Genomic DNA, 19,600 nt, shown 5'->3' with positions numbered 1-19,600 from the left:
CTAGCCCTGTCCTCTACCTCAGAGGACCTGGAGTTGCCGGAGTGACAAGGAGTTTGGTCATCCAAAGGTTCTTCCCTGATCTGTCAAAGTCCCCACCTCTGGGACCGAACTCTAGACCCTGGCTCCCCGAAGCCTGCAATTTAAGATCAGTTTTAAGAACAAGGAGGAAGAATTTCTCCTCCTGAGCACCAAGGAGGCAGGCACTGGCCGGAGACGGTGCCGAGACCTCTCTAGGGACTGGGGCTCACCGAAACTCCTTGTTATTTTGTGAAGAAGGAAAAAAAAAACAAAACGATAGAGCTGAAGTTGCCCCAGTGAAGCCCTGAGGGGAGGTGGGAAGTGGCCATGCACTCGGCTGACCTGCTGGCTTGTGTGAACCCAGAAGCCTAGGCCAGAGGAGAGCCAGCAGAGGGACCCTGGGCCAGAGGAGAGCCAGCAGAGGGACCCTGGGCCAGAGGAGAGCCAGCAGAGGGACCCTGGGCCAGAGGAGAGCCAGCAGAGGGACCCAGCAGGGGACCCAGTGGGGGCTTGGGGAAAAGAGCAGCACCTTTAGGACACCTAGATTTTGCTCATAGCTTCTTATCAAAAACTCAGCCATCAGGGATCCACCTCACAAGTACATACTGGCTGGTTCTCTGGCTTCCTGCACTGTAGGTGTGTTCTGAAGATAAGACCCCGAGCTAGGGGCAGGAAACAGCACCTCCCACCACCCACCAGTGGTCCCAGGACGTATGGCAAAAAAAAAAAAAAAAAAAAAAAAAAAGATGCTTGCTGAGGTCCTGGCTTCTCCCGGGAGCAGGAGCCTGTGCTGGGGTGGAAGCCTGGGTCTTCTGGAGCGGACTCTTGGCTGATGTCTCCTGTCACACAGCCTGTTCACACAGCTCTTCCAGCTCCTCCTCCGAGCCTGCATGAGAAGAGGAGAGGAGAACAGAGGTCACCGAGGGTCCAGCTAGTCTCCTGTGCGTCTCCCACCCGTGGAGACTGAGGCTGGGGAGGGAGCACAGAGAGGGAGAAGCAGGAAACAGGTCTGCAAAGGTGATTAGATTGAAAGCTGAGAGGGGACCACTGGGAAACAGGAGAGAAAAACAAACCTAGAGAAATACTTAGAGCGACCCGCTGTGACCAGTACTTATTATTCATTCATTCGCCTGATAAATATTTATTAAGCATTCATTGTGAGATTGGCTTGCTACCATTTGCTGAACAGAATAGCCAAGAGAAAAGGCTGGGAGAGAAAGCATGCATGCACACGGATGTTATGACAGCAGCACGGAGCTAGGGTCATAAGCGAGGCCTCGGGGGAGGAAAGCGCATCCCGCACAGCAGCAGGACAGACTTTCTGACTGTGCAGGTGCAGGCGGGCGTTGGTTTTACAGGAATGGTAAGAGACAAGGAGCTCAGCGGGCCATCCTGGGCAGCAGGAGCTGTAATTAGTGTTTACCCAAATGTGACTAAAGCAGAGGGCAGAGGAAGGGAAGGGAACTAGATAAAGGTAGATGGTGCTGGAGCCCTGAGGGCTGCACTAGGTTAGATTTCTCCTGCCTGTGGACATAACAGAGCATTTGATTCTAGAAAGGTCACTGAAAGGCTGGTGGCCCTGACAGGAGGGGCAGAGGGAGCTAGCTGTACTGCACATCCCTATGGGACACAACGCTAGGGGGTCAGGCCTCCTGACTTCATGGTCCTGTCAGAGGGAGGCTTTTGCTTTTACCTTCAGGCTGTATGCCACAAGGGTAGGGGTCATCAGTAGCGGACTTGAGGAGACAGAGCTGGCAGAGGCACAGGAAACAGAGGATGTGGGGATTAAGAAGAAGGGAGGCAGCTGGGCGTGGTGTCGCACTCCTATAATCCCAGGACTCGGGAGGCAGAGGCAGGTGGATAGCTGTGAGTTCGAGGCCAGCCTGGTGTACAAAGCGGGTCCAGGACAGCCAAGGCTACACAGAGAAACTCTGTCTCAAAAAACAAAAACAAAAACAAGAAGAAGAAGAAGAAGAAGAAGAAGAAGAAGAAGAAGAAGAAGAAGAAGAAGGGAGGCACCGAGTTTACAACGAAATGTGGTCTGACTCTGGCAGCACTCAAAGCAGATATGACAGGGTCCAAAGGGAACCATCAAACACCTGGCCCGTGCTCACACCACATGACTGTGGACACTGTCATCCTACACTGTTTGTGTGCCCGTCTCCCCATGGACCTGGGTCTCCTGGATGGCATGCTCCGTGTTCTCAGAAGCCTGCCTAGGACCTAACATATAGCAAGCATGTCATCAGGAGGAGGAAGTGGATGGATGGATGGATAAATGGATGGATGGATGGGTGGATAGATGGATGGATGGATGGATGGATGGGTGGATGGATGGATGGGTGGATAGATGGATGGATGGATGGATGGATGGATGGATGGATAGATGGGTGGATGGATGGGTGGATGGGTGGATGGATGGATGGATGGGTGGATGGATGGATGGATGGATGGATAGATGGGTGGATGGATGGGTGGATGGATGGATAGATGGGTGGATGGATGGGTGGATGGATGGGTGGATGGATGGATGGATGGGTGGATGGATGGATGGGTGGATGGATGGATGGATAGATGGGTGGATGGATGGGTGGGTGGATGGATGGGTGGATGGATGGATGGGTGGATGGGTGGATGGATGGGTGGATGGATGGATGGATGGATGGATGGGTGGGTGGATGGATGGGTGGATGGATGGATAGATGGGTGGATGGATGGGTGGATGGATGGGTGGATGGATGGGTGGATGGATGGATGGATGGGTGGATGGATGGATGGATGGATGGGTGGATGGATGGATAGATGGGTGGATGGATGGATGGATGGATGGATGGATGGGTGGATGGATGGATAGATGGGTGGATGGATGGATAGATGGGTGGATGGATGGATAGATGGGTGGATGGATGGGTTGATGGATGGATGAAGTCCATCCATCTCAAGTCCTGCCTGTAGGATTGCAGGTTTTGTATTTCAGGGCCTCTGGGGTCCAGTTTTGAATTAGAAGGGTTCTTTTTAGCAGTGGTTGGAGGTAAACCATCCATATAGTGTCTCTCAAAGGTGGGGGGAGTAGGAGGTAGAGAGCCTTGGGAAGGAAGGATGGTCGTGCAAAGCTTTGGCTTAGAGCTGAGGCGCTACAGAATTCCCATAAAAATGTGGCTGGCCTTGTTAGCAAGAGTGCTTGGAAGAGAAGCCTTAGAGGGTCCTCCTTCTTTCTTCCTTCCTTCCTTTCTCTCTGATTTGTTAGTTTGTTTATTTGATTTTTCAAGACAGGGTTTCTCTGTATAGCCCTGGCTGTCCTGGAACTCACTCTGTAGACCAGGCTGGCCTCAAACTCACAAGATCCACCTGCCTCTGCTTCCTGAATGCTGGGATTAAAGGCATGCGCCACCACTGCCAGGCATCTTAATGGTTCTTTTACCGAAACCTAAAAGCCCCTAGGGGAGCTGGGAACTGCCTATGAAATCTGTGCTTCAGGCAAGTTATATCCTCCTGGGTTCACCAGCCCCTTGGCTGTTTTCACCTGCCCTGCAATATCCAGGCATAACCCCCAGAGCACCCCCTTCTCTCAACACTCACCAGGCTGGGCTGGCAGCACCTGGCAGTGTGGGTAAGGGCATGGCCTGCCCTCTGGGGTGTCAGAACTCCACTTGGAATGTCCCTCTCCAGGCGAGCATGGTCCCAGAGGCTGACGGGGAGTCAGATACAACCACACTGGCTGTGAACTTGAGTAACAAGGGCCTGGGACTTCATGTAGCAGCCTCCTATCCAGGCCTGGAGGTCTGAAGATCAGTGGATGAACCTCTGGGGGCCAAGGGTATGCCAGGCTGGGGCTGTAGTGGGGGAAAACCTGGCAAGGCGGGGGGTGCACAGTCAAGTCCTGCAGCCGCGAGGTTGGCACGGGCTCTGAGGGGCCACTCCGCCGTTTTCTCTGTGGGTGTCGGACAGTGAGGCTGGATTTCTGCAAGTTCAAAAGACTGTTGGGGCTGGGGCTGGGGCTGGGGTTGGGGCTGGGGCTAGCAGCTTCTGCTAGGCCAGGGGCTGGCTCTGTGAGGGCCCTGGGCCGTTGTGGGTTGGGGAGCATTGAAGAAGCTGTCGGGTTGGGTGTGGTGAACTGCTGCCGGTCAGGGAAAGATGGCTCCGGTTGAGTCTGAGAGGCATCAGGCCTGGACTGTGGGACCCCAGGATCTGGGCCAGGTTTCCTGCCGTGCCATTGGAACCGTTTTTTATAGTGGTGGTGGTGGCGGTGACGGTGATAGTGTATGTGGCTAGAGACCTGGGTCTCCCCTGTGGGTACCACTGAGTCCAGGGAACGGGGTCGCGAGGTCACATTAGGTTGCATCCCTTTCCCTTGAGGAGTCCCTTCAGGGCTGCAGTACACCAAGGGGTCAAAGTCACTGCTCAGGGAGCTTCGGAAGGTAGAACTGCTGCCATGGATACCCTGGAGGCTGATGTCAGTGCAATTGACCACCGAGTCGCTGGAGGAGCCATGACAGGGCCCTGAGCTAGAGTCACTGGCTGGCCCATCTGCCAAGTAGCCACTGCGTTCCGTACAGTAGCTTTCTCCAGATCCGCTGCTGTCATGAGGCCTGGCCCGCCGTAGAGCCACTGGGCAAGCTGTGGGGTGCTGAGAGGTACATCGGAGGCGGTGCAGGCCCCGGCCTTGTGCATAGGGGTGCTGAGATGCTGCCAGGTGCTGCTGTTCTTCCGGTCCCCGGAGATGTGAAGGCCTGGGGAGGTGCTGATGGCGAGAGCCCATACTTGGATCCTGGGAGGGCAGGAAGGGTCTAGGCCTTGGGGTCCTGGCCACTGAATTCCTGGAAGGGCCCAACAGGTAGGCTGAAGGGAGGTGATAATGGGCGTGGCCAGGGTGCTGGCGAATGAGATGCAGTCTCCTGCCCGGCTCCTGGTAAGATGGAGAGGCTCCCAGAGCCTGGGAAAATGAGTCTCCCTCTACAAAAGCAAAGAACATGGACATTTAATTTCACAGACACGGACTTAAAACAGAGAATGAACTCAGAAAGGTGTAGCTATCCTGTTTGATCCCACATAGCCTCTGAGCTAGGTTTGGGGAACCAAGGACACCTAACCTAAAGTTCACCCAGGCCTGGACTTCCTCCTCCTTTGTCAGGCTGTTATCCCGGCTCCTCCCACCAGCCATCTCTAGGGCTCTCACTGTCCCTTTAGAGAGACTACCACAAGGTTCATTTGCCTTGAGAGGTTGATTTTTGTTTCCATCTTTTAGAAAATGGCTGCATCGATTTTATTAGAATAGGGTCCTCTGTTGCCAGAACGTTAGAATAGTGAGTGTGTAAACAACCCAGACCTAGACAATGAAGATGGTAGACACAGCCCTCCCTGACGACGGACAAGGTGCAGTGCAGGGCGCAGCTGAGCCCTGTGGGCAGCTGCTTCTCAGCCCCACAAGGGAAGCCCTTCCCCAGAGGGCAGCTCTGTTCTACATCTGTGTGCCCAGGGGAGCCCTTAGGCCACCTCCTACCTACGATGTTGAACATGCAGAGGGGACAAGTCCGATGCTGGTGTAGCCAGGGGTCCACGCAGGAACGATGGAACTCATGGAGGCAGGAAATGACCCGCAGTTCCTGAAGCAAACAAGAGTGCCCCAGCCAGAGGTTATGAGGACCTCCCTAAATCTCCCCTTGGCCTTGCCTTCTTACAGCCATCTACTTGCAAAAGGAACAGGAAAGTAATGACAGTGTGGGCTTTGGTGGCTGGCGGACTTGGGTTAAGCTGCGTGACTCTGGGCAAGTTTTGGTTCTTGCTTACTTTTCTGAGACGGTTTCACATAGTTGTTGAACTCTTTTTTTTTTCTTGCGCCTCCTTTTTCTATCACCCCAGTGCTGGCTTCGAGTCACACAGCACAATGCCTGGCTCGAGTTTCTCAACAGTTTCTGCTGTCAGTAAGGATAAGAACCCAATCTACTGTACAACTCACCCTCCCCCTCCCCCCACCATGGGGCCGACACGAGATAATGCATTTAAAACGCCCCCATGGCCTGACAATACCTCTGCTTGTTCTTAGAAGCCAGCAAAATAACCAGATCTCAAAGTGATCCCTGCCGTGGAGGACATGGAAGGCCTAGAAGTCGCCATACCTAAACCTTTCCACCCTGGCCCCAGCTACCATCTCCATCTCCAGACTGGGCCACCTCACCTGCCCCTCTGAGAATTCTTCCAGGCAGATGGCACACATGGGGGCTGAGCTGCAGCTACTCCCTGAGTCTGGCCACTCAGCTTGAGCCCGCCTACAGCTGGCTTGGTACCTCCTGGTAGCCAGCTGGCTGATGGCCCAGGCTGTCCGCTGCTGAAGAGGGTCCTGGGAAGAGAAATGGAGTTCACACTAAAATAAGGGCTCTGTTTTCCTCTCTCCTGGGCCCCACCTTGGACTCCGTTCCATCGCCCCATCAGATCACACAGCCAAATGACTGCCCTGCAGGGCGTAGCCCTCCAAAGGATCCTGCATAGCTGTGCCTTCCATCCTACCGCCTTGCTAGGTTCCACTATGCTTTTCCTCCTTTGATGACTCATGAGATAAACTTTAAAAAAACATTATTACTCTAGTCTATATGTTGAGTGTTTTGTCTGCATGTATGTCTGTGCACCAGGGTGTGCCTGGGGCCCACAATGTCCAGAGCCAGAGGAGGTGTTGGATCCCCTTGAACTGGAGATACGGACAGTAACTCCCGTGCTCACCCACTGCTGCTCTGTGTGTCATTTTCTTGGTGCAGACTCCCCTGGACTGGTTTAGAAAGGGTTAACCCTGTCTCCCCTGCTTGCCTGCCCCTTTTCTACTTCCCTCTTGTCTGTAGCAAGCGTGTACTACCATCTAAACTAGTATATGTTTTACTTCTTTTGTTGTCTGCTTCCTCCCACTAGAATGAAAGCTGCTTCTTCTTCTTCTTCTTCTTCTTCTTCTTCTTCTTCTTCATCATCTCCTTCTTTCTTCTTCTTCTTCTTCTTCTTCTTCTTCCTTCTTCTTATTTCTTCTTCTCTTTCTTTCTTTCTTTCTTTCTTTCTTTCTTTCTTTCTTTCTTTCTTCCAAGACAGGGCTTCTCTGTGTAGCCTTGGCTGTCCTGGATCTCACTCTGTGGACCAGGCTGGCCTGGAACTCAACAGATCCACCTGCCTCTGCCTTCTGAGTGCTGGGATTAAAGTTGTGTGTCATCACCACCCCGATAAATGAAAGCTTCTTAAGAGTGGCGGTATTAGCTGGGCATGGTGCTGCACGCCCTTACTCCCAGGACTTGGGAGGCAGAGGCAGGTGGATCTCTGTGAGTTTGAAGCCAGCCTGGTCTACAAAGCAAGTCCAGGACAGCCAGGGCTACACAGAGAAACCCTGTTTTGAAAAAAGAAAAAGAATGGAGGTGGTTTTTGTTATTTTTATTCATGGTGCTGTTCCCAGCACCTGAAACATATATATCTCAGTATATATGATGAATGCGTGAGTAGATGGATGGACAGAGATGCACAGAGAAATGACTAAAACCAACAGAGAGCCTAGAGTGTATATTTAGATGCTTTGTGGCCATAAAGACACCTGCCTGCCTGGAATTGCCTTTTCCACCTCCACATTTATGCCCATGCCCAGGTCTATCAGGCAGCCCTCACTGCTCACCGGTCTGCTATGGCGGGGGCGACACCTGATGCGCAGCACGGACGCCAGGATAATCACAAAGACGGTGCCCACCACAGTCAGGAGGATCCACACGTCATGATCTTTCTGGGGGTGTGGGGGAGAGGGGGAAGCAGAGAGGAAAAGGGTCATACTCTAGAAAGAGCCAGGTCAAGTTGAAAAGGAGCTGAAGGGCCCTGGGGCCTCTCCCTACTGAGGAATGATGGCACCGGAAGGACTAGGTAGTTCTCTCAGCTTGCGGCTGCAGGAGAGGGATGTCCTGCTGCAGCTCTCATCTGGAAACCCATGTGTTTGTGGAAAAAGGAGGAACCAATCCCTTTGTGATGTGGGAGCTACTGGCTGGAGAGCAACTGGGAGTGGAGAGGTGCTCACCGGGGGGGTCAGAACCTAGGAGCCCCCTCCAGCCCCCCATCCCACCCCCACCCCCACCCCGGCAGACAGGCTCTCTACTCTGTGCGGTGAAACCACAGAGCTGAAAACAGCTTCAGGACCCAACAGGCCCAGTCTGCTCAGACTGTAGATGAGGCTCAGAGAGTGGGAGAGTCTCCCAGGGACACGCGGCTAGGGGCTGAGAGTCGGCCAGAGGATACCCTGGAGGACAGCTCGGAGGTGACTGCAGATGCAAGGCCTGAGGCCTGAGGCGCTTACCCAGGCTGGGCGCTCCTTCAGTTCAATCCTCACATGGGCCTTCCGATTCTTATACACGAACTCCATCAGTTTCTCGGCATCGGTACCCCAGATCAGCACCACTGGCCAAGTCAGCCCCAGGGGCTGCTGCAGCTGCAGAGAACAAAGCCCCACAAGGGCTATTATGACTTCTGCTTCCCCCAAGAACCCTACTTTCTTCCATCCACACCCTTCCTGGAACACCAGCCCGTCCCCAGGCACCTGCTCAGCAGCTGCTCGGTCCTCCGTGATGTCAAAGAGCACAGCGCTGGCTCCCCGCTCACCTGCCATTCGGGCCTGCGGAAACATAGCAGAGGCTTGTCTGAAACTAAAGGTCACGGGCCAGCCGTGGTTGGCTCTCAACCCTGCACACACACACATCTCTCCCTAGTGTGTTGTACCCCGTACACTGACGTGTAAAGAGTCAGGGAGCCTGGGATCCCTGACTGATCCAGCCCGCTGCACTCAAAGAACAGCATTCAGCCTTTCGTTTGGAAATGGAACACTCACCCAGGGTTCACTGGGTGCCAGATGGTGGCTTTGGCTCTAGGGTAAAATAAGAAGAGCCCCTGCTCAGGGATCAAGCAATGTGGGAAGCAAGGGCCAGGGAGTGACCAGCAATTGGAGGAAGACAGAGATGTCTAACCAGAGACGGCTGTGGCCCGCCACTGTTCTGACCCAAAGCCTCCATGGCAGACTCCCCCACTTCGGTGCAGGGGTATTCTCTCCCTGCCACCCTCTAGCTTGCCAAGCTCTTTGGTTCCAATTCATGGACCTTAAAGAGTCCTTGGTCCTTTGGTCCTCTCCCTTAGGATGGCCTGACTAAGGAGAAAGGGGCTGCTCACGCAAGGACACGACTGTGCACAGGTGCACATGGGCCGTCACCAAGGGGTCCGAGAGCATATCTGAGGCAGTACAGTCTAGCCAGCCGGAGCAGCAGCAACAGCAGATAACAGAGTCAAAGACAGAACAAGGGAATCTGGGGGCCTGGGTGGGGGGTGAGAGGCGGACGATAAGAGCCCAGCAGCAACGACCAACTGACAAGAACAGGCGCTGGGGAGGAGCTGCTCTGAGCCTGGGACAGGGACCTCCGGGACCTCATTCTCAAAGCTAGCCACCTCCCACGTGCCATCTCTCTCCCAGGGACCACCCTCCCCCCCACTGAATCTCTGGGGTCTTCCTGCAGGCAGTGAAGGGGTTAACTCTTCTGCAAGTCACGGTGGCAGGAAGAAGAGCCAGGGCAGGGACTTGCTCTCCTAGCTTTGATGTAGCTGTCTTCCCAGGGAGAGCCTGTCAGGGCAGGTCTCCTGCCAAGCAGGCTAGGAGCAGCTTGATCCTCTACTCTCTGCCCCGCCCCCTGCCCACCCGCCACCAACTCCCAAGCCCCCCAACTCCCCAAGCAGTGAACAGGGGATAGTGGACCCCTCAGAGCAGTTGCCTGCAGGCAGGGGATGGGGCGGGGAGGGCAGTAAGACATTAAAGGGGTGTGTGTGTGTCCCTATTCTGGTTAAGGATAACTTCCTTTCTTCTCTCTTGCTCCAGGGGGCTGGGCTGGCCCCTCTATGGGTCCTGCCTAGGCTAACTGACTCCTAGCCCATGCCCTCCCTGAGGAGACCACAAGGGACTGGGGAAGAAAACTGCAGCTTCCACTGTCCCCTGAAGCACTTATTCACAGAAAGGCCAAGCCAGCTGAGCTCCTCCAAACAGACCTTCAGGGCCCTCTACACCAGGGCTTCTCTTGGGAGAAACGGAGAACCTGTGACAGGGGAATCCTACTGGTAATCTCACAGGGCTGGACGAGGAGTGGGAAGGGTACGGCAGTAGTCACAGAAGGAGATTCTCAGGGCCCCAAGCTTCCCAGTGTGACCTAACATGGGGGCTCCCTTCTTTCGAGACTTTTCGTACTTCTTCATCCGGCTCTCTTTGAAGAGCTGGGGTAGGGAACAGTAGAAAGCAATTACTGGCGAGGTTCAAACGCCCAGGCCCATTACAGCCCATAATTACAAAGTTGTAAAAGTGATCAAAGAGCCCAGAGAGTTTGCCAACAGGAGGGAAGAGACAGGCCTTCCTGGCAGTGGGTTCTTGTGTCCACAGTTTTAGGGACAGAAAGCAAGATGTGGGGATGAGCAGTAGTCCGACCTGGGGCTTTCTGCGCGTCCGCCCACTTGCACCCAAGAGTAAGAGCAGAATGTGGAAGACAGGGTGGGTAAGATGGATGCTTCAGGAGGGGCCAGCCCTTGAGGCCAGCAAGCAAGCAAACCTCCACCAGGAGCCAATTCAGGGTGGGCAGAGAGGGAGCTGAAATCCTGTCTCTTGGGCCACTAGTCAGCTGTTAAATTTTTCTCTGCAGTCCACAGCGGCTGTTTCTGTACATTACCTGCGTGTGCACAACGCAGCAGCGCCTACTAGGCCTGAGGTACCAAGCCACTCAGAAGGTCAAGACTCTCCATGCATATAAAACTATATTGCTCATAGTAATAGGGCAGTGGTCCTCAACCTTCCTAATGCTGTGACTCTTTAATACAGCTCCTCATGTTGAGGTGACCCCCCATCATATACCCCATTTTGTCGCTACTTCCTAACTGTAATTTTGCTACTGTTATGAATTATAATGTAAATATCTGGTATTCAGGATGGTCTTAGGTGAGCCCTGTGGAAGGATTATTCAATAACCCCCAAGGGGGTCAGGAACCATGGTTCCAGTGCATAACTGAAAGGAACAGGTAATGGTTAATGCTTTTCACTGAGGTCCGCCCTTCCTTCTATTACCTGGTCCCCAGTCTGACACAAATACTTAACACACCAAACAGACAAATGCAAAGCAGCTCCCTCTAAGGGGGTGAAGAGAAAAGGCCCTCTCCCACCCGCTCCCAGGCATCTCCAGGAAACACAGACTTGGCAGAACGTTGTATTGAAAGTCCACTTGGCCGAAGACCCCCGCCTGCTGGGAGGAGGGAGCTCCGCTCCTACAGGCCTGGGGCAGGTTGGAAAGCTTCAGTAGGGCCAGTGGCAGCAGGCTGCCCTTGGGAACAAGGGTAGAAGGAAGGAGAAGGCGGCTGTTTCTTCCTGAGATCTACCCTGCCCAGCGTGCCTAAGTGCCATCCCAGCCTGCTCCCACTATTCCCTGTGAGACTTTGGGGGCAACCCCTCCATGCACCCACTTTTGTTTTTGTTTTTGTTTTCTGTAAACTGGGACACTAACAGACCCTGCCTCATAGAGCTACTGTGAGGACTACACCCATTCGGCCATGTAAAGTACTTTAACCTGTGCCCGCTGCGCGGGGTTAGTTACCATATCAATGATTACATATGATTTGTGCACATGAGTTCATCGACTCCCTAACCTGCGCTGAGACAGTAAGGAAACCAAGATTCAGACACCAGCGGACACAGTGAAAGCCGCACACCATCGCCCAGAACTTCATCCTCCCGAGTGTCTGCTTTCTGTTTTGTTTTGTCTCAAGTTGAGATCTCACTGTGTAGCCCAGGCTGGCCTCAAAGTACACAGTCCTACTGACTCTGCAGCACTCCTGTAATGCTGTGATTACAGGTATGTGCCACCACGCTCGGCTTGAGAGCACCTTCTCTTCACCACTGGGTGGTGGGCATCTTGGTACCCGGTTGCTTGTCTCCGGATCTAATGCCACTGCATGATGGGGCACTGGAGCTGCCAAAGAAGGAGACACCAAGCCAGGTGACTAGGTAGGAGCAGTGAAAAGGTGAGACAGAATTATGGTGAGGGTTTCAGAGAAGAATGAGACAGACAGAAAGCTTTGTGAACTGGAAAGCACATGAGGGAAGAGTGTTCAGTGGTGGAACACACACTTAGCATGTGTGAGGTTCTGGGTTCAATCCCCAGTACCAGAAAAAAAAAAAAGCCAAACAAAATGGACCAAACCGAACACTGCCTGATTTTGAACCGATGACGCCCGTGATGACAGAATGACCACTGTAGGCATTTCCTGGGTGATGACTGCCGCGCTCGGCATTGGATTATGAGTTTGCATCCGTACTGTCCCATTAGATCCTCGTAACTAGGGCAGGACAGATGGCTCAGAGGCTAAGAGCACAGGCAGCTGTTTCAGAGGGCCCAGGTTCGATTCCCAGCACCCACACATGGTGGCTCAGGACCATCTATAACTTCAGTTCCAGAGGACCCGATGCCCTCTTTTGGCCTCTGAGGGCACCAGGCATTCAGGTCTATGGTACATAGACGTGCATGCAGACAAAATACAATACACATCAAATAAAGAAGTTAATTGATTTAAAAGATCCTCGTTATTCATGTATAAATCCCGTTATTACTCCCCCTTTCATGGATGAAAAAACACAAGACCAGAGGCCCAAAGAGGTGAGCCAGAGTTTCCAGTCACACTGCAGGACAGAAGATGAGCCGCAGCTCAACTGTTCTAGAGTTCTAATCCTGTCAGGGGTGGCAGCTTGCTTTTTTGCTTTTTTCTCCCCCCTCCTGTCCTCCTTTCCACTTCCTTCCATTCATTCTTTTTTTTTTTTTTTGAGATGGGCTCATACATCCTAGGCTCAAACTTGGTACGTAGTCAGGAATGAGAAAGAACTTCTAACCCTCCTGCCTCTGTCTCCTGAGGCCTGGGATTAGAAGCCACCACACCTGGCTTACCGTTAATATAAGGGAAACTCAGAACGGAAACGAATTTGGGTGAGTGATTTTCAATTTTTTCTTTACAAAAGACTTTATCTTTCCCTTATACTTTCCGGGAGCCATAATGTGTTTGTGTGTGTGTGTGTGTGTGTGTGTGTGTGTGTGTGTGTGTGTGTGTGTTCACATGCCACTAAACCAGACACTCCATATGCATTATTTGTCTTAGTATATAATTTGTATTAACACACTGAACTTAAGAGAATTCTGTAAAGCCAAAGCGGAAGGAAGTATTCTGGTTTAGCCTTTGTGATTTCTGAGACATCAGGAGTAGCTGGAGCACGCTCATGACTAACCCCGCGGACCTTTCTTGAGCAGGGAACCCTAGGCAAACAGCAGTTGGCCAGGTCAGGTGACGAGACCTGAGTGGCATGCTCCGGGAAAGAGCAATTCCCTGAAGCAGTGAGAGAGAAGCCAGGCGTGGCGGTTCATCCTGTCACTTTAACTGGACTGAGATGCTCCTAGGGGATTAGTAAAGGATGCTGCTGGGTGTGTCTGCCTAATTAAAGGGGGAAGGCCTGCCCTCCTTTGGGCAGCACCATTCCACAGACTGGGGCCACAGATGGACGGGAAGGGAGAAGAGGAGAGAGCGTCCACTAGCATAGCTTTATGGAGGAGGGGATAAAGGGGTGCAGGGCTTCCTGGGCCACGGTAATGTGAGCATCTCCACCCGCTGTATTCTACCATGATGCACCACTGCAGTACGGGGACACTGAAGCAGTCGACTGTGGCCTGAAGTTGCTAAAACTAGAGCCAAATGTGCATCCTCTCTCTCTCTCTCTCTCTCTCTCTCTCTCTCTCTCTCTCTCTCTGTCTCTGCCTCTCTCTCTGTCTCTCTCTCTGTCTCTGCCTCTCTCTCTCTCTCTCTCTCTCTCTCTCTCTCTCTCTCTGCTTCTCTCTGTCTCTGCTTCTCTCTGTCTCTGCCTCTCTCTCTCTCTGTCTCTGCTTCTCTCTGTCTCTGCCTCTCTCTCTCTCTGTCTCTGCCTCTCTCTCTCTCTGTCTCTGCCTCTCTCTCTCTCTGTCTCTGCCTCTCTCTCTGTCTCTCTGTCTGTCTCTGCCTCTCTCTCTCTCTCTCTCTCTCTTTCTCTCTCTCTCTCTCTCATAGTGTTCTTAGGTATTTTGCCACTTCAGCAAAAGTCAGATGCACTAGGTAGGGGATGCACGCAGGGAACTAGAAAGCGCTACAGCTGACGTCATGCTTTCTGTTGTTGTTTGATTTTCACTTTCTTTGGACCAGGTCTTATGCAGCCCACGGTCTTGAAGTTGCTATGTAGCTACAGTGGGAGTTACGGGTGTGCACCTCCACGCCTGCTTTCTGTAGCAATGAGGACGGAGCCCAGACGCTCATACATGTTAGGCCAACACTCTACCAGCTGAGTTATCTATCCCCAGCCCTTGTTTTGTTTCGGAGGTGAGATCTCAGCATGTAGCCTTGGTTAGCCTGGAGTTTGCAATGTAGGGAGGGCGAGTTTTGAACGTGTAGCAATCCTCCTGCCTGTGCCTCCCAGGTACTGAGATTACAGGCCTGTGACACATGCCTGGCGTAGCTTTTGCTTTGTGCTTGCTTTAGTTCAAGCACTAGAGACACTTGACACATAGCTTTTTTGGGGTTTGTTTGTTTGTTTGTTTTGGTTTTTGGTTATTTTGAGACAGGGTTTCTCTGTGTAGCCTTGTCTGTCCTGGACTCACTTTGTAGACCAGGCTGGCCTCGAACTCACAGCGATCCGCCTGCCTCTGCCTCCCGAGTGCTGGGATTAAAGGCGTGAGCCACCACGCCCAGCTACTTCTTGTGATTCTTACAGGAATCACAAGGGGGAAAAACCAGGAGTTTCGCAAGCACCCCAAAGGGTATGCATGTTCTTCTATGAAATGCAGTGGCCAGGGCTCCAGGGATGGCCAGTGGCTGCTCTTGCAGAGGACCTAGGATTGGACAAAGACACCCACACGGCAACCCACAACTATCTGTAACTTTGGCTCCAGGGAACTGATGCCCTCTTCTGGCCTCCAAGGACACGAGGCAAGTTTGTAGTATATGTAGGCACGATAAAATAGTGTAGTGTATGTATATAAGATAAAAAATATACCTTTTGGTTGTTGTTTGCGACAAGGTCTCTTTTTATAACCCTGGCTGTGTTAGAACTCACAGAAATCTACCTGTCTCTGTCACCCAAATGCTGTGACTAAAAGCAAGTGCCACAATAAATATTAAAAATTGTCTTTTCTTGTAATGTGTTCTTGCAGAGGTGGAGGAGAAAGCCTCCTATGTAGAAGCACACTTACTGTTGGCTAAGTGTGCATGGCAGTGCAATTGCACACTGTGTTAAGACTGCAGGAGGCGGGGTGCGGTGCGGTACATCTGCAGTTTTTAAAGCCAAGGTAGCCCATGCTATGAGACCCTGTCTTTAACATCAAAGTAAGCCAGGTACCCTGGGTGACGCTTAGGAGTAAACATCACACTTTCTATAAAGTTTCTGGAATAAACATATGCTGCTTCTACAGAAGACGAAGAGAAGCAGAGGGAACTCCATCACAGCCTCTCTGAACTATCCTCGGCCTGCTCCTGATCTCTCCTCACGCTCACAGGCAGAGCGGGCACTGAGCCTGTGCTTCCCGAATGATCATTTCTCTAGATTTTGTAAAGCAGGAAAAATTAAATATCTGTACATAGGGTGACTCTAGTCCAAAGGAAACCTGTACCTGCAAAAGACTGTGGTGGTGCCAAAGGCCTCCATGGGCTCAGACGTTTGCCTACGTGGTCACAAGTTGGTGGAACTGCTGATGAGAGACAGAGGCCAGCCTGGGCTACAGAGTGACACTCTGTCTCAAAATCCAAAGTATGCCTCAAATGCAAATAAAGGGCATGCTCCATATTCCCCTGGGCATAGAGGTAAGTGCACAGAAAACTGTAACTGCCATTTTTAGAGAAAGATCACAAGGTGGCAGGGAGTACGCCAAGCCAGAGAGCCCAGGAGAGGTGTGCCACTGCTGCCCAGCGCCCCTGCTGCCCCGAGACTGAGGGGCGAGTGCTGCCGGGTGTCCGAGCCCTCATCTAGGGCTTTTGCTTGTTTGTTTGTTTAGTCTGGCTTGGTTTTTGAGACAGCATTTCTCTATGTTGCCCAGGCTGGTCTCAAACTTGTGATGGGTCTGCCTCAGCCTCCTGAGTTCTAATATCATAACTATGTGTGGCCAAGCCTAAATAATATTTTATGTTTTCACTTTATTTGTTTGCTTGCTTGATTATTATTATTATTATTATTTTTTTTTTTTTTTTTTTTTTTTTTTTTTTGGTTTTTCGAGACAAGGTTTCCCTGTGTAGCCTTGGCTGTCCTGGACTCACTTTGTAGACCAGGCTGGCCTCGAACTCACATTGCTCCGCCTGCCTCTGCCTCCTGAGTGCTGGGATTACAGGTGTGTGCCACCACCACACCCTGCTAAGATTTTTATTTTTATTTTTATTTTTATTTATTTTTATTTTTTGGAGACAGGGTCTCACGTATTCCAGGCTGACATCACACTCAATACATGACCAAGGTGACTAGATTCCTAATCAACTTGCCTTCATCCTGGAGGCCGGGGATGAAGCATAAGGCGCCAAGCCCAGCTCTGCGCAATGTTAGAGAACAAGCCCAGCGCCTGTGCGGCCAAAGGCGAGGTGCTCTGCCAGCTGAGCCATATCCCCGGCCCTAATTTACACCTAACCCTTGTGTAAGCCAAAGTTATCTCTCAGGCCTGAAGTTAGTGAACCTCGCAGGAAATGTGTAACGGTTGTAAGGAGACTAGCAGCTGCCACTTAGCTGTTCCGTTTCCCCTTTTCGAGTTGGGGTTTTGTTATATAGCAGTGGCTGACCTCGTACTTACTCTACAGCCCAAGCTGGGCTCAAACGCACAGTAATCCTAACAGCCTCCCAAGAGCTGGGCTCACAGGCATGAGCCTCCACGCCTGGCTCTCTTTTCCCGTTCTTGTGAAAAGTACTCAGCAGTTTCTGCAGCATGAACCAAACCTTCAAGTGACATCCCACCCCGCACCTCCCACCCCATTTGCTCTTGTGCTGAGGAAGGGAAAGTTTTCAGGAATTTCTAAGAGATGGAGTTGGGGTGGGGGTGGGGGTAGGGGCTCATGCTGGGATGAAATTCAGAAAATTCTAGGACTAGTTGGTGGAATAAGGAGAGAAAGCATGGCTTTCCCCCTGTCGGATGGGCTGTGAGCTCAGGGGACTTGAGGGAATCAGGCCTAGCACTCCTGAAATCAGTTATTATTATTTTATGTGTATGGATGTTTTGCCTGGTTGAGGGTCTGCGTACTGCCTCTGTTCCTGGTACCTGTGAAGGCCAGGCGAGGGCGTCGGAGTCCCTAGCACTGAGTCACAGATGGTTGTGAGCTACCCTGTGGCTGCTGGGAACTGAACTCAGATCTTCTGGAAGAGCAGCCAGAGTCCTTTATCACTTCTCCAGGCCCAAAGGCTTATCATTCTTTTTGTTTTTATTTTTTGTGTTTTCTGTTTTGTTTTGTTTTGAGAAGGGGTTTCTCTGTGTAACAAGCCCTGGCTGTCCTGGAACTCACTCTGTAAACCAGGCTAGCTTCAAAGTCAAGAGATCCTCCTGCCTCTGCCTCCCAAGTGCTGGGCTTACGGGTGTGCGCCACCACTGCCCGGTGGGCTGATCATTCTTTTTTTCTTTTCTTTTTTTGGTTTTTCGAGACAGGGTTTCTCTGTGTAGCCTTGACTATCCTGAACTCACTTTGTAGACCAGGCTGGCCTTGAACTCACAGCAATCCACCTGCCTCTGCCTCCCAAGTGCTGGGCTTACAGGCGTGCGCCACGATCACCCAGCAGGCTGATCATTCTAAAGAGACAGGGGGACAAGAGAGCACAGTGTCCTCACGGACCAGTGCTGGGCGCGGCTGAAGATGTGGGATGTGAGAATGTACCTTACTGGCCAGTGACAGGCAGGGGCGAGGGGCGCGCCGAGGACTCTCCAGCTTGACGATGCTGATGAATCCGGGCTCCAGGTTGTCGTCATCACTGGCGTTGCACAGGTACAAGGGGTGAGACTGCAGAGAGACAAAGATAGGGGTTAGAGGAGCTCCAGGGAGCGGGTCTGAGCTAGGGACAAGACCCAAGCAGCTCTCCGTTATCCTAGGCAGGTTCCAGGTTGGCTTCTTTAAAGCCATTTGAAAATAACGTTATTATTATTGTGTGTGTGTATGTGTGGGTGTGACAGGCAGGGGCGAGGCACGTGTGTGCAATATGGGTGTGCACGTGGGGGGGGGGATCAGACGACAAGTCTCAGGAGTTGTTTTTCTCCTTCTTCCGCCGTGGGATCTGGGGACTTGAACTCAGGTTCTCAGGCTTGCCCTGTGAGTGCTTTACTTGCTGAGTCATCTTGCGTAGGCAGGTCTCTTGGTACTCTGGAAGGGTGGACCTTAGCTGGCCATGGTGGCTGCTGACCTGTCCCTCCGAACTCAGAAGGCAGAGGGGCAGGAGGTTTACCAGAAGTACGAGACCAGCCTGGGTTACACAGTGAGTTTCAGGCCACCTTGTCTCAAAGCAAGTGAGCCTTATTACTAGATGGCTTTCTACTCAATTATTAGTCATTGACATTTCAGAGGTGCCGGGGGTGGATGGGAAGGAGGGTTGTCACAGAGGGGATCTAATGAACCAGTTGTGAAATAGCTCCGCCCTTAGGCCACACTTTCCCAACTGAACCAAATACAGATGGCTTCTCTGCTGACCACAGTGTCTCCTGATGCGTCTACTTGCTCCCAAGTGCCCTGCGAGCAGTCGTGTGCTCCTGGAAGCTCCAGGCTCTGAGGATGCTTGTACGCTCCAGCATCTTTGCCTTCTTCCTTTGATCCCGGGGCCATGCCGGGTGCTACTGATGCCTCTTTGGGATGCTCCAACAGCTGTTGCCCTGTAGAATCTGGCCTGTGTGATTCTACCTCAGTACACGGGCCCCTGCTTCTCTCACTTTACCTGTGTGTGCCCATCATGGGATCAAGCAAGCTGCTGGAAGAGGCTGGCAATCAGTATATACTGCCTTGATTTGCATCATAGCGTTGATAATTAAGTCTCTGAGTAGGACTGCTGGGGTTCCAGAATTTAAGGGTTACTGGCCTGGTGGTGATAGAAGTTTGGTGTGGGAGAACGGTTACATGCTCTTGTCTCCAGATAACGAATGGATGAGGCTGGGCCCGCTCTCTCTTCAGTGAATAATCTGGCTTTAGTCTGCCTATCCAACCATCCATCCACTCCTTTCATGTGTGTGTACACACGTGTTCATTTTGTGTGTGTGTGTGTGTGTACCTGTAAGTGAAGGCCAGAGATTAATTTTGGAAGTCTCAACCCATTGTTTTCCACCTTACTTTATGAGACAGGGTCTCTCCTTTAGCCTCAGGGACTTGCTTGTGTCTGCCTCCCTAGCACTGGGATTACAGGTGTGCACCGCATGCTGAGCAGGCTGGCCTCGAACTCAGAGATTAGCCTGACTCTGCCTCCCAAGACCTGGGATTAAAGATATACACCATCACCGCCTGGCAAGATTTATTATTTCTATTTGGTATGTATGAGTGCTTGCCTGAATGTGCACAG

At 52.1% G+C, this 19,600-nt stretch overlaps 1 protein-coding gene across 1 annotated transcript in view; it reads right to left on the bottom strand.

The window, feature by feature from the left end:
• Positions 1 to 365: 365 nt before the first annotated feature.
• Positions 366 to 19,600, bottom strand: part of RNF43 (ring finger protein 43) — a 75,907-nt gene continuing 56,672 nt past the window's right edge. The window contains exons 2-9 of the mRNA XM_084749546.1: positions 17,941 to 18,063; positions 8,561 to 8,635; positions 8,321 to 8,452; positions 7,655 to 7,759; positions 6,194 to 6,355; positions 5,519 to 5,621; positions 3,598 to 4,971; positions 366 to 904 (exon numbers count right to left, since the gene is read on the bottom strand). Coding sequence (XP_084605672.1) covers positions 861 to 904; positions 3,598 to 4,971; positions 5,519 to 5,621; positions 6,194 to 6,355; positions 7,655 to 7,759; positions 8,321 to 8,452; positions 8,561 to 8,635; positions 17,941 to 18,063 — 2,118 coding nt within the window. The 3' untranslated portion in view covers positions 366 to 860. The remainder of the gene's footprint in view (positions 905 to 3,597; positions 4,972 to 5,518; positions 5,622 to 6,193; positions 6,356 to 7,654; positions 7,760 to 8,320; positions 8,453 to 8,560; positions 8,636 to 17,940; positions 18,064 to 19,600) is intronic.

The sequence above is a fragment of the Acomys minous genome (genome assembly GCF_964271855.1).
Source record: "Acomys minous genome assembly, chromosome: 12".
Taxonomy (NCBI): domain Eukaryota; kingdom Metazoa; phylum Chordata; class Mammalia; order Rodentia; family Muridae; genus Acomys; species Acomys minous.
The sequence above is the reverse complement of the archived record's forward strand: the minus strand, read 5'-3'. Positions and strand labels throughout refer to the sequence as shown.